General features: G+C 43.6%; 3 protein-coding genes across 6 annotated transcripts in view; 2 read left to right on the top strand and 1 right to left on the bottom strand.

Moving 5' to 3' along the window:
- The window catches only part of PLEKHM3 (pleckstrin homology domain containing M3), a 119,060-nt gene extending 111,062 nt beyond the window's left edge, over positions 1-7,998 (top strand). Inside the window, exons 10-11 of one of the 2 annotated variants that reach the window (XR_004752607.1) lie at positions 5,621-5,812; positions 6,113-7,998. The gene's annotated coding sequence lies outside the window, so the exon portion shown is untranslated. Of the gene's footprint in view, positions 1-5,620 lie in introns of both variants that reach the window. The other variant, XR_004752606.1, reaches the window with a different exon arrangement.
- Positions 7-3,795, top strand: FZD5 (frizzled class receptor 5). The gene has a single exon (XM_035332365.1). It carries the CDS (start codon positions 35-37, stop codon positions 1,763-1,765), a length of 1,731 nt encoding a protein of 576 aa, XP_035188256.1. The 5' UTR covers positions 7-34; the 3' UTR covers positions 1,766-3,795.
- CCNYL1 (cyclin Y like 1) overlaps positions 7,438-23,157 on the bottom strand; it is a 43,308-nt gene continuing 27,588 nt past the window's right edge. For all 3 annotated transcript variants that reach the window (XM_035332366.1, XM_035332367.1, XM_035332368.1), the window contains exons 7-11: positions 23,062-23,113; positions 19,523-19,642; positions 17,161-17,327; positions 12,041-12,203; positions 7,438-9,195 (exon numbers count right to left, since the gene is read on the bottom strand). In XM_035332366.1, coding sequence (XP_035188257.1) covers positions 9,079-9,195; positions 12,041-12,203; positions 17,161-17,327; positions 19,523-19,642; positions 23,062-23,113 — 619 coding nt within the window. In that variant the 3' untranslated portion in view covers positions 7,438-9,078. The remainder of the gene's footprint in view (positions 9,196-12,040; positions 12,204-17,160; positions 17,328-19,522; positions 19,643-23,061; positions 23,114-23,157) is intronic.

The following is a 23,157-nucleotide window of genomic DNA, read 5'->3' as shown; positions in this document are numbered from 1 at the left end:
GGGGCATGCGGCGGCGGTAGGGCGCGCGGCGGCGATGGGCGGCCGGGCTCTGCCGGCGCCGCTGCTGCTGGGGCTGCCGCTGCTGCTGGGGCTGCCGGCGGCGGGGCGCGCCGCTTCCAAGGCGCTGGTGTGCCAGGAGATCACGGTGCCGATGTGCAAGGGCATCGGCTACAACCTCACCTACATGCCCAACCAGTTCAACCACGACACGCAGGACGAGGCCGGGCTGGAGGTGCACCAGTTCTGGCCGCTGGTGGAGATCCAGTGCTCCCCGGACCTGCGCTTCTTCCTCTGCAGCATGTACACCCCCATCTGCCTGCCTGACTACACCAAGCCGCTGCCCCCCTGCCGCTCCGTCTGCGAGCGGGCCAAGGCCGGCTGCTCGCCCATCATGCAGCAGTACGGCTTCGCCTGGCCCGAGAGGATGAGCTGCGACAGCCTGCCGGTGCTGGGGGACACCGAGGTGCTCTGCATGGGCTACAACCACACGGAAGCCACCACCTTGCCGCCTTTCTTCGGGAAGCCCACGCGCCCAGCCAAGGACGCAGCCAAAAACCTGACGCCGCTCGGTGGGCAGCGCCCCGCGGGGACAGAGTGCGGGCAGACTTGCAAGTGCAAAGCGCCGCTGATCCCTATCTCGAAGGAGTCCCATCCGCTGTACAACCGTGTAAGGACCGGGCAGGTGGCCAACTGCGCCATGCCATGCTACCAGCCCTACTTCACCCAGGACGAGAAGACCTTCGCCACCTTCTGGATTGGTCTTTGGTCCATCCTCTGCTTCCTGTCCACCTCCACCACCGTGGCCACCTTCCTCATTGACATGGAGCGTTTCAAGTACCCTGAGCGCCCCATCATCTTCCTCTCCGCATGCTACCTCTTTGTCTCTGTGGGCTACATCGTGCGGCTGGTGGCAGGGCACGCCAACGTGGCTTGCAACCCAGAGCACCACCACATCCACTACGAGACCACGGGCCCCGCACTCTGCACTGTGGTCTTCCTTCTCCTCTACTTCTTCGGCATGGCTAGCTCCATCTGGTGGGTCATCCTGTCCCTCACCTGGTTCCTGGCTGCCGGCATGAAGTGGGGCAACGAGGCCATCGCTAGCTACGCGCAGTACTTCCACCTGGCCGCCTGGCTCATCCCCAGCGCCAAGTCCATAGCTGTGCTGGCACTCAGCTCTGTGGATGGTGATCCAGTGGCTGGGGTTTGCTATGTGGGCAACCAGAGCCTGGAGAACCTGCGGGGCTTCGTGCTGGCGCCGCTGGTGGTTTATCTGTTCACTGGCAGCCTCTTCCTGCTGGCTGGCTTCATCTCACTGTTCCGCATCCGCAGCGTGATCAAGCAGGGTGGCACCAAGACCGACAAGCTGGAGAAGCTGATGATCCGTATCGGCATCTTCACTGTACTCTATACCGTGCCCGCTACCATCGTCATCGCCTGCTACATCTATGAGCAGCACAACCGTGAGGCGTGGGAGCGGGCGCAGAACTGCTCCTGCCCAGGGGACACCCACCGCCCCAAGCCTGACTACGCTGTCTTCATGCTCAAGTACTTCATGTGCCTTGTGGTGGGCATCACCTCTGGCGTCTGGATCTGGTCTGGCAAAACGCTTGAGTCTTGGAGGCGCTTCACAGCCCGCTGCTGCCGGCCCAGGAAGCCCGCGGGTGCTGCTGCATACAGCGAGGCCAGCCCGGCGCTGGCAGGCAGGACGGTGCTGCCCAGCATGGCCTCCTACCACAAGCAGGTCCCACTGTCCCACGTGTGACCGGAGGGAGCCTCGGTGACCCCAGCCACAGAGGGTTGCAAAGACCCCGTGCCACAGAAGAGGGAGTGGTGGCACAGCCACCCCTGTGTCGCCAGCCCCGCCGCAGTGGAGCTGCCCAGGACCAAGTGCGTGTGCCCATGGGGCACGGAGCAGCCACAGCCCTGGGCAGGGGCAGGTAGCCGTGTGGCCTCAGGGCAGGTTGTGCTGGTACCAGGGCGCGGGGCAGAGCTGGAGCGGGCAGGGCTGGCAGTGGCCCCTATGCCCAGGTGATGGTTGGCACTGGCACTGAGCCACTTGCTGCAGCCAGGAGAGCTGGCTGGGGGGGAGAGGGGGGCTGACCCCTGCCCTGCTGCGCCTGCATTTCCGGGCACAGCTGTGTCATGGCAGAGAGGGCTGGGGGCCCCAGTGCGGGGCTCGGGCAGCAGGATGGGAGCAGGGCTTCATCTCAGGAGGAGAGGGAGGGAGGGAGGGTGCTGCACAGGCTGGGGGTTGCACAGCTGGTGGTAGAACAGGGCTCAGTGAGGACCTGTCACCTGGCCTCGGGGATGGGCAGGGGCAGGGCCCGGCTTGCTGCCACGCAGCCGGGGCCAGGTGAGCCCAAGTTCCCTTTCCCTGCACAAGTGCGTGCCGGCTTCATGGGCAGGGCTGGGGCCACTCCATCTCCGGTGCTGTGGGAAGGGTGGGCACTGCTCCGCGCCTCTGGTGTCTCCCTGGCGCTGTGCAGGCTGCCTGGGCTGAGGCGGGGGCCCCAGCACCCTGCCTGCCCGTCCGGGCACGCAGCGCAGTGGCTGAGCGTGGCAGAGCCGGCCATGCCAGGGCGGTTGTGTTTCTGAACCGGGTTGTACGTGCATGGGGGTTTTCCAAGACAGCCAGTCATCTGTCTGTCTTGGGAAACAGCTGGGTCTTCTAGCAGCCAGCTGGTTTCACCTCTTCTTGCTGCTTTTTTGAAAGCTATACCTCTGTCAGAGATAGAGACAGGTTCAGGAGTTACCAGTTAATTTAGGAAAGCTCAGCAGAGCACTCGTACTCCTTTCCCCCCAGCTCCACAAGCCTTTTTCGCTTCCCTGGTTTGGCAGGAGGAGGGCACTGACAGAAGCAGTGCGTGGCATTAAGCCACCGTGGCGGCAGGGCTTCAGTAAGTAGGACGCTGAGGGGCCCTGTGTCAACCTCACTGAACAGCAGCGAGGCTGGGGGAGCTCCAGTGGCAGCAGGGGATGAGAGGTGGCTGCGGCTGGCTTCAGCTTCCCGTGAAAGCACCTGAGGGATTGTTGATTCTTTTCCCCCTGCCCTAAACAGCAGTCATGTACGTAACCTCCCAGTGATTACTCGAGTTCTTTTTGCCCTCCTTCAAGCATGGCACTGTGACCTGGCCACTTGAGCACAGGAGAAAAGCAGCTGGCTTTGCTCTGTGGGACTGCACAGGTCTGAGGTTGTTCTTGACACCCTCGGACCACTTAAGTCAAGGAGCTTTCCGCCTCATTTTAAAACCAAAGCCCGGGAAGCGAGGGGCCACTCAAATGGCACATCTACTGATAAAGGCACTGCCAAGACACTGCATGCGTGTCCCTGCGGCACTGCAGAGAGCAGCTGGTGGCACAGGGCCGGAGCACTCTGCGGAAACTTTAGATGCAGGTATCAGCACTCTTGCGACAGAGGGCTGGCTTGCTCCAGCGTGTTGCAGTACTTCAGCTTGGACAGAATTGCACCATGTTCTGTTACAAACTGTAAATAGTTGTATTATAGGCTGTTTTGTACATACAGGAGCCGTAGTGAACTTTGATACGGGTTTGGGACAGGTGTGTTCTCAGCAGTGGGGCAGGTCAGGTGCAGAGATGCTGTGGGTAGGCTCATGTTGTAATCCGGGGCATTAAATAATTCTAACCTGATCCAATCCACGCCTCACTGGACTTGTCTCTTTCTATAGTGCCTTTTGTAGATACAGCTAAACACACACCATGCAATACAAGAACAAAAACATGTCAAAGGTTGTGTTTTGTTTTGTTTTTTAAAAGTGTAATTGACTATGTAAATTTTTTTTTTTTTTTTTTTTTTAAGAGAAAAATTCAAGGTTAGCTGCAAACTGTTGTCTGTTGAAAAATGCAAGACTAAGGGCAGGTTAATATAGTAAACTTGTATTTGAACCTAGCTTCTCAGCACCAAATTACAAGCAGGAGGGGAAGAACATTGTCTTATGCCCTATGTGGTGTAGATAATTTACATCTTGGTTTTGCATCTTCAGTTACTGATGTTGTTAAATTTTGTTAAAATAACTGTATTATATTTTGTGAAAAGCTGAAGAAATTTTATTCAAAGAGAAGTATAGAGATTAGTTATTTATGAGGAAAAAAAAAAAGTGTGTTGTTTTCTTTGCTTCTGCTAGACTGATAATTACCACAAAACCTTACTGTGGGGAAGGAGGAGGAGTGTGCTGGAAGGCTGTGTCGATTTCCTATCAGCAGGGATGGTGTGGGACTTGTGAGGCAACTGCACTGGCACGGTGCAAGACTCACTTGCTAGGCGTGCTGAACCCCACGCAGCTCTGCCCTCGGCATGAGGCTGTCACACACCCGCAGTGCTGGAGTGGAGGCACCCATAAAGGCGCGGTGAGTCCCAACCTGGCGGCAGCAGCCCAACTGTACTCTGGGCCTCAGGCTGTTGTGCTGGCAACAGGTGCCCACAGCCTCACTGACAGCATTTCCATGACGGTCCAAGGTCATACCTCACCGGTGGCAGAGGGTTAACGATCAACTTTTATTGGTGTTCTGCAGTTTGCTCAGTATCAGTCCCTCACCCCGCACTGAGATCAGGTGCTGAAGAGTTGCCCTTTGGTACGTACCAGGCCAAACAGATGACAGCTCGTAGCCAAGTAGGATGTTGCCTGCCAATTTAAGTGTCCGTGTTGCCATCTGCTGTGCATTCTCCTGTGTTGGGAAGAGCACTCCACAAGGACAGCAAGGGGTTAAGCTGGCTGCGCTGTGACTAATCGTGCAGGACTCTGCTATCTAGTTAGGTGTGTAGGCACACACGGGTCCCACCAGATAGGATCTCTTACCTGGAAGCAGCATTCCAGCGCCCAGCGATAAAACTGACGGAGAGCCGACAGCACAGCCTGACTCACCTGATTCCGCCATGCTGGTGATCTGCTCCCCACCCTGTGCTCAGGTACAGCCAGAATAGTCAGAGGCTGACTGAGCGAGGAGCTGAAGACACCCACCACCTTGCCTCTGGAAGTAACACCCCCTTGGCAGCAGCGTTACCACCTTTGCATCTCAGGAAGCCTTCATGTCCTCAGTTCTTCAGTAAATAGAGGTTTGGCAGAGCTGCCATCCACTGCCACCTTGAGACAGTGTTTTCGAGCAAGGGAAGGGCCATTACTGCAGGCAGCTGTTTGTGAGCCACCTGCAGGACTCTGCTCCTGCATGGCAGCACGCAGCCCACCCTGACAGTGCTGTGTCACATGTGCATGCTCCATGCCCCATTTGGAAAATTCAGGCTACCCTTGAGGCAGTTGCTGGCTTCCTTTGGAGTTGAACAGTACAAATGCAGCAAAAGTTCACTTACGTGGTGGTATGGGGAATGACAGTATCTGACAGCACAGGGAGCATGTGTCCTCACAAATGGGGTTTTTGTATCACAGGAGCAGTACGCAATGTGGTGGTTTCTCCTAGAAATGCCCGTCCACAAATGGAGCCTGAGACTTCTACTCCTATGGCAAACAAACTCATGGTCAGCCATGTACGTCCCTTAGCTATTCAACTTGGGGGGGAAGGGGAGGTGTACTTATATTCAGCAGTGCACTTATATTCACTTCTGTAGTGTCACACAGTGCATTTGGTACGTTTGCCTTTTTCCCAGAGAACGTTATGGGAAAGTCAGGCCTAAGCAATGCTGCTGCACTATTGCACTGTGGGAAACAGCAGCTCAGGACAGGGCAGCAGCCCTCCCAGCGCTGAGCTCTGAACAGGGCAGGCTGCCCACACATGGCTGCCAGCCCCACTGTGCAAGCTCTTACCTCAATTGCTCTTGTGGCCTCTTCTGCTTGCTCAGGTTAGTCTTGATGCCTATATTCTTATTCAGAAGCAATGTTCTTGACATTTATTCCATCCCTGAAGTGCCTGTCCTCTTAACTGCCAAACCCACACTGAAGTAGTTCTCATAAAATTCCCTTAGAAACAAAATACAGTCTCCATACACAAAGTTAGGGGCCCGCTGAATCCCAAGGGACAGATGTAGCCCAGAAAGAGTGATTTACTCCCCATACGGATGACAAACACACAATGCTTGTATTATTCTTGATGGGTCATGATGTAGCTACTGTCTAAGCAAACTATTTTCCTACCATTTGAGGAGTACTACCCTGGAACTGAATGCAGCCAGAGGTTAGCTCACCACAGATTAAATATTGTTCAGATGCTGGGTAGCAAGAAACAAGCATTCCTGTCACAAGATACATCATTCCTGTAGCTGAACAGAGGGAGCAGAGGTAGGTAACATTCACTTTAATTCTACTATGATTCCAATTTTTATTTTGCCTTTGTAAGAACAGAACCGCCAACACATTAAGAATAGCAGAAGTTACAGGGTGTCTCCTGTTCAGCTCACAGCAGACCCACCTAAACAGAATTTTCTCTGAAACTGTCCTTCCCCTCAAATGTGCTCTGTAAGTTTTACTTTTTATTGGTTACTTAAGAAATGCTGTAAGTTTGTTTTTCAGGCTTTCTTTCAGATAGACTAGAATGTGAAATGTTAAAGGGAATTGCTGTTTTCACTCTCTTAAGAGGTCACGTTGTAGTCGAGCTCTATTTAGCATCTGCTGAACAGATCAAAATCCTATTGACTAAGTGCTCTGGGCTAAGCTACAGAAAAACTGGAGCCAGTTAAGGCTCTAGACAAAATTAAGTTAGGAGCAGCAGTCTCCTGGAAGACAGAATACAGAAGCAGCTGTCAGCTTGAGTTGTCATTTACCTGCCAGCCAGATCAGCAGGAAGAGCCTTCATCTCCTTTGGCAAAAAGGTAAAGGCCTGCCACGAGTTGCTGCTGTGCACCTTGGAGCTGAATGGCTGTATCTGCAAAAACCATGTGCCAACCCACAGTGAAGTGAATCCAGACTGACCTCACAAAGTTGAGGGCACCTGGCAGTGCTAAGGAAAGAAAAGCTCATTAGCAATTAGGTCACAAGTCAATCCAGGAGTTGGTCACTCATAGCTTCCAATTTAGCACTCCTCAAGGGAGGACTTAAAAACATAAAATCACCTCCAGACAGATTCACCCTACTTAAAGTCATTTATGTGCAAAGAAACTGTCAGTGATTAGTTAACTGGAGCAGCCCAAGTCCGATTCCAAGTGGAAGCGACGCAGGGGAATAGCTGGGCAGCCACATAAGGCTCCTGCCACTCCTTCAGCGGAAGCTGGCTGCCAGGGCCCTGCCCGATGCTGCAGACCAAGCAGCTCGAAGTTGCCAAATGACCTCTGCTGCTGGCTCCAGAGACGTTCACAAGTAACTGCAGTAAAATGAACACAAGGTGCTGATACAGGGAAAGGGGAAGGCCCTAACGCACACCGCTGATCCCCCGCCCCCTTTTTCCGTAACTTGAAAGAAACTGCATAGCACCAAATACTTGTGAGGGGAATGAAATCAGACAACTGTACAGAACACACAATTTACCTTTATCTTTAATTAAAATAGAGTTTATTAGCTTTTCTTTTAATACAAACATGAGAAAGGAAAACCACCTGAAGATGTAGCAGTATTTTCAAAATTGAATTGTGATCAATACCTGAAGTGCCAAGTTCCATGGATTTGAGAGCCAGGGGCTGGCATATTTGCATACCACAAAAGACTTTATGCATCATTTTAACAGTTGAGTGCAGCCAAACTGATTATTGCACTCAGACACCCCCACTCTCAAAAGTGTATGGACTTGCTATTCAGTGTAAGTTTCTGGACCTTGGCTGGAAGAGGAAGTGCACAGAAACCATGCCATTTGGAGGGAGATCTGCTCCTAGGACAAACTGCCTAGAATCTATTTGGATCCAAGAAGGGAAGATATCACAAAGACTTGTAACAGGAAGAGTCTAATAATACTTATCCTGTTTAGAGTTCAGGTTCAGAGCCTGAAAGTGAGGTCCCATTCCAAAGTCTCAGAACAAAACCCAAGCCTCAAGAACATTTGCGCAAGATAAAATTCACTTTGGGGAAAAAAAGGTTTTAAAGAAATATTTTTGACAATTATCAGTTGAACTTTTTTTTTTTTTTTTTTTTTTAAATCTACCCTGTTAGGTAGTCTAGGATTCTCAAACTCATTACTGTCTCATTATGAATGTAAAACCCTCCCAAGAAACAAATACTCAAGGAGAGCCAGATGGATGCACAATATCAGCTTTAGGAACTCCACTGTATATAGCACAAGAGATCTGCAGTAGAACTCGAGAAGCAGTGCTGCACACATGCCATTCACCACTGCATTGCTACACTGTTTGGGATGGTGATGATGTTTCCAGACCAACTTTCTCATTCAATGCCTCAGAGAAATATACAGATTGCGTCTCTTCCGGAGCAATAATAAGTATTACAAAATGAGAGAAGCACCATAATTCACAAGAAATGCAGCATGGACCCTATATATTTTAACAATACATAAAACCATCTCTCTGCCCCCAGTCAAAACATTCAAAGTCTTTTGACAATGTCTACTGGAGTGAAGTTGGTGCAGAGCTGGGATTCCTTCCTGCTGTGCAGCTTCTTGGTTACGAACAGATCACCAATAATAGCAGCTTTTAGTAGCCAAACCAGGGAAAAACCATCAACACATGTCTATGCTATTGTTTTCAGCTCCAGAGTGGCTTTATACTTTAGAGTCCCATGTTCTGTTTTGTTTTTGTTAACACTGCATTGGCCTGAAATACAAATGCAGTGAGACTCTAGATGACAGGGGAGAGGAGGGAAGAACATTGTAACTATAGTCATGTGGTTAGTGTTTAAATTCTAAAATTTAAAACTACTTATTATTAAAAACCTCAAGAGTTCACAGCTATAGGCCTACATAGTAAGCAAACATCTGTGGGGAAAAGATGGAGAGAAGTTTGTTTTTGCACCTCTGGATAAATTAAAAGGAGGAGAGAGTTGATTTGATAAAGGTCTTGACTTTTGCACCAAGTATACTCCTCAAGCTCTGGGCTCCCTTGGCTAATTTTGCCCCTCCTCTCCTCCTTTTGCTGGAAGACACCATCACCGCTGGCTTGTGTGCATGGAGTGGTGGTATTCCTCCAATTGATATGGATGCTGGTTCATGGTGCTGCACCTTTCTCTCTCCTCAGGAGAGGATGGCATTAGAACGGCGGATACCAACTAAATTATCAGCACTGAAAGATCGTCTCATAGCAGCTTTTGACAAGTCTTTGTATTTATCTTCACACAGCCGGGAGATAGCCTGGGTATCATGTTCAGAAAGAAAAAGAAAAGTACACATTAGAAAAACTGGAACATTTCAAGGAAGCTTTTACAAGTGTCATACCAACACAGCAGGCACCCTGTAGCTGTGACACTACTCTTTTTTTTTTTTTTTTTTTTTTGTTTTTAAAAACCAAGAATGACAGTAAATGAGAACTACTTTGGAGGGAAAAATATTAAGAGGGTCTCTCCCCATGCTAACGAGAATCCTATCCATCTGGAATTAAGACATTAAGAAGGTGAGTGGTTTCCATATCTGAGTATCTTCATTCATGTGCCAGTCTCATTACCTAATGGCAAACTTGGATTCATTTCAGACTTACAAGTTTGTGCAAGTTATGTACAGAAGAGCACCCAGTAGTTAGGTCTGGTGTTTAGGTTTTTAACAGCACAAAAATGCAGATAGCAAAATTTTCTCATTTATGAGAGAAAAGGCTCAAGCTAAAATGGTTTCTGCACTTCCTGAAGTACTTTGCCCTTGGCCACTCAGTGAAAACAAAGCTGTACTAGGACCTCTAGTTTTGCCTTTACTTTCTCTACACCTTCGTCTCCCAGCTGCTCTTCCGAAGATCACTCATGTGATCGGGTCAAGAATGGAGGGCAGCCCACTGCTCAATGGCACAGCAATAGCCATGGCACTAATACAGCTATTAAATATCAGCATGTGTGGACAACTTAATATTTAACGGCTTTTTCAGCCACTTACTGGCTTACCTCTGCTCTGCTATTTAGCTAGTCAAGCAGCTTTTATTCCGATGCAGCTTCTCTAGTATCAAGTCACATTATTTCAATTCTAAACACAATTGTCCAGAAAATAACGTGTATCCTCCCCGTAAAGTCTATTTCTGATTGAAGCTTTCAGACATGATCAATGCAAACAAGCAAGGATACCAGTAATAAAAGACTGAACTGAATTTCAGTCCTGAACATTTACTTCCATTAATTATTTACCACCTATCACCAGATGAACTTTCAGAGTCCTGCAATAAGCTACGAGCCTACACCTTCCCTTTAAGGCAGAACCCATTCAGCACAGCCAAGTGTTCTGGAAGTTCAAAAGGTGAAAAGCACTCTGAGCATGAATAAACTCTTAAGTGTATTTTAAAATAATTATTTACATTTATTTCTGCCGACCTTCTGGAGGCATGCATTTGGCTCAAGAGTGGCATTCTTTGAGACACTGGTTGTATGAGCTCCCAGTGCAAGACCAGACAGACTCTCCATCCTGTTCTAATGCTAGCACATCAATCATAAGGCAACCTGTGTTGACATATTTAGCCCCAGTCACCCACATGTTGTAAATCAGTTTTCAGTCCCTGGAATACTAATTCACTGCTTCATAAGGGCTCCTATCAGCTTCTCATGTGCTTCTAACAGAAAAGTAGGATTAAAAAGAAGTTTAGCAAACGGTTTAAATATTTACCGCGTTTCAGAATTAGAAATCAAAATGCCCTATGTGTGTTAGTAGGTGTGTTATGGCAAATCACACACCATACTGAAAATTACTCTGGTTTTAAATACCAAGCTCCCAAATGCTAGCAAAGAAGAAACAAAACAGGCTCACAATCTGTAAATCATCCACTTATGCCATAGGCACTGAGCAGTTCAGTAAACAATTTCCTGTGGAATATGAACTGCCCTACAACCACATTTACAATTAGTGACAGTGTTAGCTTAAAGTGCAAGTAACAAGGGTGAGACAAAGCAGAAGAGCTGCATTGCTTAACTTTAAAAAGAGGAATTTGTAGACATATCATACCTATCATTCCAAAGGACCAGGAGGGATCACACTTATTCCCAAAGTTCAACGACTTTGGGATGAAATAAAAAAAACCTGGCACTTGGCAGAATTACTGGGGGTGGACAATAGAACAATATAAGCCAAGGATATCATAGCACACCCCTTTTTGAAAGGGGTTATGGTATCAGTGTACACAGGACCTGCATTAATGCCTTTGTTGAAAGGTCAGCAAAACAACATGCACAGTCATCAATTAAACCTGGACAGATGAAAGGTAGCACTGATCCAACAAGAAATTTTGCCTGGGAACCCAGGTAGTTTAGATATTTTCAGAGTATCTTATATATATTCACCAAGAAAGAATAAAGTGTGACACTGCAAAAGGTCTTTAAAACAAGCCTTCATATGAAGGAATGCTGTGGGGACTTGTAGCAGGGCAGCCTTCTCCATTTAGCAAAAAGGGTCAATAATCTATATTTATACTCCTCTGGACGTGCTGAAGTATTCCTAAAAAGCAGCTATTCCAAAAGTTTGTCTTGAAGCAACATTTCTTTGGAAATGTGAGGTTCTAAAGATTGAGAAAAGAAACATACTATTTCTGCAGCTGTCCCCCTAACAAATGGTTTATTAAACCATGAGAGCAGTAAGAGTACTCCCTCTAAATCTAAAAGCAGCTGTGCAGTGGGAAACCTTCAGCTGGTAGTATTTAGAAAGGTCCAATTGTGACTGTCTCTAGGTGCTTGGAATACTGACTGTGACCAGGGATGGACAGACAATCTATTACATATGACACTAATCCTTTCAATCTTCCATAGCCTAGATGAACTATGGTTCCAAAAATCCATTTTGTTAGTGATCTGCTAGACTTCCATGATCTCTGTTCCGTTCCTTTCCTCAGGATACTAGTTTAGCCTAGGCATGGTTTTATAAGCGCTAACTGTAGTTATAAAGGGGTTAAATTAGCCTGTAATACACTAATCTAAAAGCTTTTTAGTTTTTCTAACTGCCACTTAATATGATTAGCAACAGATGCTCTTGCTACACACACACACAGTCCCCTGCTCAGCCAACCTCAGACCATTACCTCCAGTTTCTGTGCTCTCTCTTTACTAAGAGGCTCCAGCAGAAAGCTCAGGTTATTGTCATCTGCTAGGGAGCGGAGATCGAAGTAGTATTTGGCGTAAACACTGGCAGGAACATTGATATTAAACTGCAGTAGCTCCAAGAAGTGTCTTTCCATCTCATTCCTAGGAGGCAGAAAACAAAGGAAAAAAAGATTGTTTCAGCTGGTAGAAAATTCTGAAGAGACCTCAAGCTAGTTTTTAAAACCAGTAACTTTGACATAGTCATCGAGAGGCCTGCATTATTAGTTTCAAGAGACAGTTCATTCACTGGTGCTCAAAACAAGGTGCAGCTTTTGAGTCCTGGCACCTTCAGCTAAGAGAGAAAGGTAGTGCCCTGTCGTGCACTCGCTCGGCTGACCAGGAGGCTCATTCTTCAGAGTTCCATTAGTGCAGCTGTACAATTCATGCGCCATTCTCACTCTCTTGTACGGCCCCACACTATAGTGATCAGATGAAAGGAATGATGTATGCTGTTTATTAGCTCTGAAGAACTTGCAGACATTTTCACCAGGCTGATAACAGGAAGGGGGTTTATTGAAGTAGAGGCGGACTAACAAAAGGAGTAGGCAGATCACCACGGCAACAAATGGATCTATGAAGAGCTGCTGCTATTATCTCACAGAAAAAAGCCTCTTCAAGCAACATGGATTCATCTCCAATAAATAAATAAATAAGCAGCATTAGGTGGGAGAAGGAATTTTCTCCTCAATAGCATTAGGCAGGATAACAAAGTACTGTGTCAAAGGGCACTGTCCAGTTTTTACTCACTCGTCTATTTTCACTGGGCAAAATATTTGGAGGAAAGGGGGGAAAGAGCTGTGACATAAAAAAGGCTGTTTCAGCTACTGTACTGTGGTCAAGTAAATCAGATGTTCTACAGAGGAAAAACTTATTTTAAATAAATCAACCTGGGAGAACTAGGTGGTACCCAAACCAAGCAATTCAGTTCAACACTAAATCACGGCAACTGTTCCTACTAGTAACAGACCTTTATCTATAGGATGCAGCAACTGTGTAAGTCAAGTGTAAATACACCAGGAGATACGCTGCACAAATTCAGTGCCAAGGCTGTTCTCGCTTTCTGGGAGCTTTTAAAATTGATGTTTTACCTGTCAGGGAAGAAATAAATGAAGGAATCATCCAGGTTGTGTCCTGTATTGGATGCTGGGTCTCAATATCAATAGCAGCTTTGTGCTTGTTTCTAGCACAGTGGACTTGAGCACCATTGAACCTAGTGCCAAAATTAATTTCCTGTTCATATGGTCATAAGCCTATAGAAATGTAAATCAGATAATGTTTTGATGATCAGCTGATCAGAGCTTGATTTACCCTGTGAATAAATGCTCTTCACTGCCCCTTTTGTACTCACTACACTAATACATTTTAATTGTATAAAAATACAATTCTTCATTGGATTAACAAGACTATTAATAGTGGTTTAAAACCTGGGAAAGCATAATGCCCATGTGTTTTCTGTGCCTTATTTACAAATATATGTAGCCGAAAGAATGAACAGCATGTGTCCCCTTAACAAGCAATCACAGCAAGAATAGCAGCTGCACTGTTAATTTTTCAGTGATTATGGATTCACTCTCATCAAAGCAAGCAAGTTTTGACAAAGGATGACTTCCAAATATCAGTTTAATTTCCTTTGATTTTTTTCCCCCACTAGAAGTAAGCAAGCAAAACCAAAACAAGCCAAAACAAAACAACAAAAACAAACGAACAAAAAATCCACCACAACCAAAAAAAGACATTTTCAGTTAAAAACAAACACAAACTTTGCTTTGGTCAAAGGAGAAAGGGTTTGTGGTAGGAAAAAAAAAAAGAAGATGAGCACTTTATCTATCTTGAGTGGAAGGAAGCTAAGGCAAATTAATTCATCTGTGACTCATGAGGCCAGTAGCATACATTCTTTAGAAAAAATCACAGAATCATGAATATAGTTTTGGTTGAAAAGTACATTAAAGATCATCTCATTCCAGTCCCACTGCCATGGACAGGGATACCTCCCACCAGACCAAGTTGCCCAAAGCCTCATCCAGCCTGGCCTTGAACACCTCCAGGGATGGGGCATCCACAGCTTCTCTGGGCAACCCGTGCCAGTGTCTCACCACCCTCTGACTGAAGAATTTCTTTGTAATATCTAATCTAAATATCTCCTCTTTTAGTTTAAAATCATTCCCCCTTGCCCTATCACTCCACTCCCTGACAAATGATTTTCCTCTACCTTTCCTGTAGTTACTTCCTTAGGTAGAATGCCACTGCTGTAATGTCTCCTTGAGGGCTTCTTTTCTGTTGGGGCTTAACAACCCCAGCTTCCTCAGCCCGTCTCCATAAGAGAGGTGCTCCAGCCCTCTGATCACCCTCGTGGCCCTCCTCTTGGTTCATTCCAATATGTCCATATCCTTCTTGTGCTGAGGGCCTCAGAGTTGAATGCAGGGCTCCAGATTTGATCTTACAAGAGCGAACTTTAATACACAAGTAGTTTCTCTGACCACAGCTCGCTGCTAGCAGAGAATTGTGAGGTGAGGCTGTAGAACAAGTGTCTTTAAGCAGCAAGGAGTGTGTTCGGTGAGGATGAGCTGCACCTACCCTGCCTTTAATCCCATGGCTTGTGTGTATGTATGGATGCGTACATACACAGATGCACATGCATGCAAGTTGGTTGACCTGCAACTGATATAAATCCTTTTGCCAGTTTCAGACTGTTGTAAATCCCAGGCTTGACTTGCAGTGGCTAAACAAGAGTATGCATTAAGTTAGTAAGTCCATTCTAGATATTTCAAGTAAAGAGGAAAATTCACAAACAAAACTTGCTACCAGTCCCTGTAGACAGATCTTTACTGCAACAGGAATGACCCACCTAGTAGAGTCTTCAAGTGACCTGTAGTTCAGGAGCTTCTGGAGTATGGGGTGATTCTCGTACCACCAAACACACACACACACACACACCCCCCTGACAGCATCATCAACCATCTCCAACATTAGAATGCAACCGTGCCCAGAATCTTTTGTCAGCTTTCTCTCAGAAATGCTTGTACTCAAAATAACTACCGCTCACCATCAGGTGGCTAGTTTAAATAAGGTGGTGTTATAAGCTTAAAACTCAGTTTTGCTGACTAGTCTAAGCACTTTTCCAAGGTCTTGATTGTGGTGATGTTGCCCAGTCCAGAAGCAGTGAACTCCGCCCAGCTACATCAACAGAGCCTAGCTGGACACCCCTGGCCACTATCAGAAAGGGGTTGTACAGTTTCTGCCCATACCTAAATTCAAAGGTCCAAATAATTTCAAATGAGATTGCAAAATTCCCATCTTCAAATTGGGGAGGAAAAAAAAGCCTAAATTCTGACTTTTTTTTTTCCTCTAGCACCATCACTGCTTTGAAAATGTAAGTACCGACAATTTCAGGAGACCCAGCACTGGCAATAGAGAATAAACATCCTGCTTGTTACAGGTATTTTCAGTGCTATCAATTTGATTTGTCCCAAATAGGGCTAGAAGAAGGGACATCAAAAAGAGCAAGATGTATACTCCAGCACTCCTAGCATTGCTGACCCCACTTCAGCCATCTCAGAGTTATTTGCAGCAATGCTTCAAGTATGTTCCTCAGATGGCTCTCTGAGCCAGGTTGAGTGAAGATGTACATTGTATAAAATCACTAATTATGCTTTCCAGAAAGCAGGCTGGCACAGCCCTGCTTTTGGAGACAAAGAACTCTCAAGCAAGGGGTATGCATAAAACAAGATACTATGTTTGCTGTTGATATTTGCAAAACAAAATAATTTGAAACACAAGAACTGCTTTGTTCAAGTAAACTCCCCTATTTTTAAATATCTCCTACCCCCCCTCCCCCCAAAAAAGCAACAAAACTGGATATTCCTCCTACTAAAGGAATTTATCCTAGATATATATTTACTTACTGTATTTTAAATGTTAGCTCTATGCTGAATCTAGGGAAGAGAGTTTTGGGCAAGAACAGAGTATCTAAGTTAAGTAGCCTACCAGTGCTGTGTACGAACTGCTACCAACTCAGTCTTCTCTTGTGCTAGAACTGACTTTACTATCTAGGTCTGGATGCAGTCACAGCACAACAGCATGATGAAACTCAAAAATGGACAGAGCATTTCAGAGTTTATTAAAGCCAGAAAGCGTGATACTAAGCTAGTTTTCTAGGATTTCTACCACCATGATAAAAAAAATGCAGGAGGAGGTTGGCTAGAAGAATTAAAAAAGTGTTGATCTCAAAGCTCTCAGAGAGAGCTTCGCAAGAAGGAATTTAACAAAATCTTATGGGCCAAATCTGCTTCACATAAACACACCTCCAGCCTGTAGTGTGGGCCCACAGCCACAAGGATGAACATCCTCTGAAATTGCAGGGCTTAAAGCTGAATACTGCAGGAAAAGAGAGTGGATTCAAAATTTTTGAAAAAATGATCCAGTGTCTGAGACAATAACATATAAAAGAAACAGCTTTACATAAACAAGTAGTAAGACTGAGAAATTTGTTCTCAGCAATGTGGTCAAGTTTATGAATTCATCCAAAAGACGACGACCTGTAGCAGCAGCTGGATGCAACACACACAACCATAGATACCAATAGAAATGACACCTGTCTGCCACCTTGAAATACTTAAATATTTGCTCCTACATCTAGCCGATGCCTAAGTCGCAAGTGACAACTTACCTTGCAATTTTTCAAATTCTAAAATAGAAAAGGCAAGGAACAAGTTTAGTTCTAGCAGTTCCCCCCCCAAAAAAAAATAAAAAAATACTATTGGTAAAAATTAAAATAGGGCACTTTTAAGTTACACCAATGCAAAACAGCCAGTCCCATGGCTCACCACTGGTGGAAAAAGTTTAAAAGAAAACCAATTTTGAAGCTACTCAGCCCAGTAGTCAGAAACAATAAAACAGATTTGTCTCAAAGGAAGGTTAATCCAAGTTTCCTAGGTTAAAAAAGGGAATGAGGCCTGACACCAGTTATGCATCATAGCACCAGAGAGACATTTTTTCAGTAAGGCACAGTCACAAAAATTACCATTCTGAAAGCACAGATTAGTCAAACCTTGCAACTTACATGTCCTCAACAGTAATGTCCTTCAATATTTGGCAATAATCCACATTCCAAACAGCCTGATCATCCCAGACTTTAGAAGCCAGCAGAATAGCTCCTAAGACTATCCTCTTCCAGTTACTAGGGCAGATGTCAATCTCTGCATAGGTTAAAAGCCTTTCCAAATAAACCTATATATTAAAAAAAAAAAAAAAAAAAAAAAAGTTTTACATATGTAATTAAGATCTAGAGCTGAGTTCTGACTAGCATGCTTGACTGATCAAATACACAAATACATTTTATCCCATTACAACTAAGCGTATAAAAATAAGTATTGGTGGGTAACTACTTACACTTTAGAATCCCAACTTTCAAGAGTTACAGGTTTGTTTCTTTATTGAAAGAATGTGAACTGGACCACCAAGGTATAAAATAAAGATACTGAAGAATCAGTTCTGAGCAGCAAGTACTCCTGGTATAGTGAAACACTGCTAGGAGTTCTTTCAGTCAGTCACTGACAGGGCCCATTAGGGCCTACCTGGAATAGTAAATCACTCAACACCACTCTAGCCTTTTATCATGGTTAAGGTTCAGCACTTGCAGCTTAACAGGAAGTACTAAAACTTGCATTGTGATCTATAGCCATTGGACAACAATGCATTAATTGATATCTCTTCACAACAAAAGACATAGTACTATTTCTACTTTATCCTCTAAGGAACAGACTTCATTTCTTCACATACAACAACGTCACCTCCACTTTCATCTACATCACCAACTGCTAGATAGTGAGATATCCAAGTTCAAAGGTATGTTAACATATTTTACTCATTGTTCCTATGCAATTTCAAATTAGCCCCAAGATATTGGAGCAATGCCTTCCTTAAAAGTTTTCTACTATTTAACACTCCTGTAATGGTCTATGTACTAAATAACCAGCACTTTGAAATTTGAATATTATATATAATATTAAATATATATATATACACACACACACTATAATTTGAATATAGATTGTTTTTGATGTTGCATTTCCTAAACCTGGTGGGTGCAGGACCCTGTTGTATAGGTCCAATGGCAGAGTCAATATCTATTACCAGGATCTCCTTATGCTTTCTTCCCATCCTTTGCTTGGAGCCTTCAAGTGAACTAAAAGTGTTCCTATAATAACAGAGCCACCTAGTGGTAAAGTCCACTTTAAAAAACAACTCAATTTTTTGTTAAAAATTTCAGCTGGCTAGATTGCCTGGGGTTATTTATCATCTTATTCTGTCAAGTTGTTTGTATATCTTTGGAAAAGCAAAAACCTCAAACTACTCTCAGCGTTTCAATAGCTCTAACTATATAGCCCTTTTAATTAGCTTATTTACTTACTAAATAGAGCCCTTCAAGCTGAGTCTACTTAACTGCCACATTGTCTTTTGGTGACAGTTCTTTTATGTTCTCCTTTCAAATTGTTTAGCAGTCAGAAGCCACAATGAAGACCGAAGTCTAGTATGCAACAAAGTGCAGAGTGTAAGAGATCTTCTAATGCTGTGATTACATAGGCTGTGTTTTTTCTTCCCCTTTACATACTTACATGTATATACCTGCATATGTGTGCACGTGTGCATATATATTCACACATGTATACATGCAGTATATATACTGCATATATACAGTATACATGTGTATATGCACACATGTATACATAAATAAATGCGTGCATAAAGAAAATCATCAGTATCATAATTTTTCTTAATCCCATCTCTCTTTTGGAAAGCAAATACCTGTAATGAAATTACTTTCCTTTACAAGTATTCTTAAGATCCAAGTATGTCCACATCACATGGGGAAAAAGGTCCAAAAAAATAATAGAAAAAGGGGGCAGATAGAGAGGTGGCAATGACTGAAGGACATCATAATGAGAAAGTTCATCTCATGAAATTCCTGCGGTATTGATCCTTAACCCCTTAGGGCGTGTTATTTGTGCACTGTTCTTGTTAATATGAAGTCAAATCTCCTGCTCTTGTATCCATACCACTGAAATAAAAGATGTCTTTGCATCTTATCTTGGTATACCCTGCTGTTTATATTATCCCATGTTATCTGCCCTTTTCAAGCTTCTTCACTGAGTTACGTATTCTGAAATAAACAAAATGTTTTATTGGACAAGTAATTAAGCATTACATATTTATAAGCAGGAAAGGTTAAGTTCCTTTTAAATTAATCACTTCTGTGACTACTTAGAAATCTTTCCCAATGAACTCGTTTGTATAGGGTCTTCATAATTAACATGGTTTCATGAGGTACTGTAACTATTCACATCGTGGTTCAGCCCAGTTCACTCACTGACGGGACAGAAGTATTCTAAAAGCTTAAATTTCAGTAATCAGGCATTTCTTACCAATGTCACTATTGCACATTCAGCTGTCAGTTGTGCAGCACTGAAAAGTGTCCGAACAAACCGGTAGATGTGCTTGTGATCAGGGTCATGCTTGTAGTAGTCATCTGGAACTTCTTCCCGCTGAAATAAAGTCCTTTGAATTACTCAAAGTTTGTTTTACAAACTGTAAAGAACAGCCACACACAGTTATTTCTTCTCACCAAACAGAAGCTTATACAACCATGCTGATGTCACAAAGACCTAGAACAAGACCATATACTGAAAGAAATAAATAGACTTGCAATAATATGAGTATTACAATCAAAGCAAACAAAACAAAAAAATAGCAATAGCTTTAGCTGATAAGATCTATGTTGTCAACACTTCTTTGATCTGTAAGACTAATGGGAAAGAACATGAACTAGTGTCATTATTAGAGGAGCTTACTATTGTACATGGAACTTTTTTTTACAGACTAAAGAAAGGTTAAAAAGAAAACCCTGAAAGTTTCTCCCAGTAAGAAAATCACAGGTGTATACACACAAGGGAAACACTGACTTTTCAAAAAGCAAGATTAAGTTCACACGATCCCCTTTGCAGCTGAGGAAAAGCTTAAGAACACATTTCAATGATTCAATCACAGGCAGAACTGGATGGTAGCTTACATTGTCTTCATCAGACTTGTTCTTGAGAAATTTCAGAAAGCTAATGAACAGCTAGATTTAACTGCGACATGATGTTAAGTGGTTTCTACACACAGAGAAGAAAAGCTTATAAATAATTAAGTCTGTGAAAACAATCCTAAAACGAGTGTTGAAGAAGTCCAACTTGGCACATTTATTCTGCAAGACTGGTACCTGTAGTCCAAGTTAGATGTATAGTGCAATACAGAACCAGGTGAGAACAGCACAGCTGCTTTATGTTGTATAAGTAGTCATAAGCAAAGAAGCAAGTATTTTCATGTGGCTTTGTAGTTTAAAATAGCCAGATAACAGTGTCAAGTAAGAGGAAGAGGTAAGTTAGTGTTATAATATTTACACAGTCTTCTAATACACCACTAACCAACATTATGAATAACATGGGCAGAATCCCCCTTGCATAGTTTCCTGTGTGGCTGAGGCTGAGTTCAAGTTCACATGTATTAAAACTTTTTGCTTCTATCATTTGTCTACAGAACCAACAGTCAGCATAGAGGCTTTTTGTCAGGGAGCAAAGAGATAGAAAGACATGCTATCCAAATAACTGAGCATTACTCTGGAAAACTAACCAGCATGCAGCAATAGATCCTGGCACTACCATTGGAGCTTACTATTCAAAAAAAACATACTGTCGATCACAGACAAGTTCTCATGGATAGAAGAGAACCACAAGTGTTCAGCACATATATTTCCCTCTTTTGCCTCTGAGAGGATCCAAAGCGGTGCCATTAGAATTGTCTGCTCTCTCCCCCTTCACCAGCAAAGAGAAGGAGGCAAGATCTCATAAGCCAGTGCTTAAGTAGTAAGAAGATTCTTTTTCCTACATCCAGCCAAATTTCTAAGCCAATTCAAAGGGTCTGCACAATTAAAAAAAACGAGGATCTCACAAGAACACTAGTTCTCTCCAATGGGAATGTACTTGCAAGTATAGCCTTTAATTTACTGATACAAAATTTCCCAATGAACCTATTGTTCATTTCCCAATGTACCTATTCCCAGCTACACTCACAGTTCTGTAACTTGCATCTGTGATCTTCCACATTTCCTTTCTGCTGAGGATGTTAAGGTCCTCCCAGATGAAGGACACAACATGCTAAATAGTCAAGGAAATACTAGAAGCATGTGGTTCCAAAGAACAAAGCTGTTCCTGAGCAACACCAGCTTCCCAAAAATAAAGATTTCTGAGGTGGGATCACAACAGTCAGTTAGTGATCTTGTACCTAAAAACTTGTGGAAAAAAAAAGAGACAAGTGAAGATGATGCTAAATTTACTGAAACGCAAAAGCACCATGCAGAATAGCAAATGGAGCCATCCAGAAGATGTCAGTATGCGCATTACAAAACCACATGGAAACATGTTTTTGCTGGAACTGAGGAGGAAAAGTCTAAGACCAGTATTAGTGATTGAGCCATGTGATGCTGGTAACTTGCAGTTTATTACTTTTGTAATGAAGGACAGGATAGCCTGGACAGTTATCTGGATTTGGACTTCCTTGTAACTGAATCTTTAGAGGACAAGATGTGCAAAAAATTATTCCAGTTAATCTTTCAAGGAACCATAGATACTAGGCCCCAAACCCTATTGCTAAAGACATTAAGAAGTAATTTATATCTTTCCCCTCAAAAGTATGACATAGAGCCTTTACACTACATTTCTGTCTGTGTACTGCACTAGGATAGAAGAAACCTTTAAGTGTTCCCTGAAGGATACAATGATTTTTCTCTATTCCTACTCACTAATTAGAAGGTGAGCTATACGAGTGGATCAAAAGATGTCAGATTGCTAAAAAAAGAAAAAAATTGTCTGATGAAGTGGATGGAGTTCATCTTACATAAATCATTCTCAATATGAATCAACTGATTGAGGCACTTAAAATAGTTTTGGACCAGATATTTCTCTTGAAGTGGCACATTTCATACAAGAAATCTATATAGCTCTTCTCTGAAATTCATTATTTTGATTGAGTCAAGAGTTATGTTTACTAAAGTATATAATTCCCAGCACAATGGGTTCTGTTTATGGATGAACCTCTAACAAAACTTGAAACATTATTTTTTTTAAAAACAACTGATTGTTAACAAGCCAAATATGTGAGCTAAATTAAGCTGCACTCACTCTGCTAAGTCACAGAGCGAACTGAATTTTTAGACACTAAAGCTTTGCTGAATTTATTTCAGGTGAGAGAAAATAGAGTAAACAGTTCTACAGGACAGTCAAAGCTCAAACTGGACATGAAAAGCACACACAAGTCTTGAGCTAGCCTGTACTATGAGGTTTTGCATCTTAAAGATTGTGTAAAGAGGTATACCAGAACCGTTTATGTTGAAATCACATACTGAATGTTCCTAGATGTTAGTGCGAGCAGCATTAAACATACTGGCTTTAAATTTTTGCCATTTAAGATGAGAATTACTGTCTCCTACTTTGTGTGATGCTTCATGCATTAAATACTCCTGTTTCCAACCTTAAAAGATTAGGCACATACCTACTGTGTCTTCACAAATAAATTAAGACTTAACTAAAGTAGTGTTAAAAGAGGAAAAAGAAAGGAGTCAGACAAGACAGCTCTGATATGAAACATATGAATCAGCATGTGCTTGCTTTACGTAGATTCAGATAATGCAGAGAAAACCAAACGTACATTGTAATATTCAGAAAGACTAGTTTCTGTTCATGATCTTGCTGATATCAGAAATCCAGCAGACACCATCTGCACTGTATTTTATGTATAAAGATATAACTTAACATCAATTTGCTTCTGACCTGGAGCTGAAACATTTTTAATTAATTCTATAGAACAAGATTTTTCAAAAAAATGTATTTTAATACACATTCAGAGGATCAAAAAAAGCTACACTTACTGTGAGAGGATGAGATTTTTCATCAAAAATATCCAATGATCTGTCTGAATCTCTACAAAGTAAAAATCTATGTTTTAACAATGAGACTTAATTGGT

The sequence above is a fragment of the Oxyura jamaicensis genome, chromosome 7 (genome assembly GCF_011077185.1).
Source record: "Oxyura jamaicensis isolate SHBP4307 breed ruddy duck chromosome 7, BPBGC_Ojam_1.0, whole genome shotgun sequence".
Taxonomy (NCBI): Eukaryota; Metazoa; Chordata; class Aves; order Anseriformes; family Anatidae; genus Oxyura; species Oxyura jamaicensis.
This window is presented reverse-complemented; position numbering and strand designations above follow the sequence as displayed.

Bases quoted from the DNA above. Each gene is read 5' to 3' on its own strand.
- FZD5 (XM_035332365.1), top strand. From the start codon at position 35: ATGGGCGGCCGGGCTCTGCCGGCGCCGCTGCTGCTGGGGCTGCCGCTG.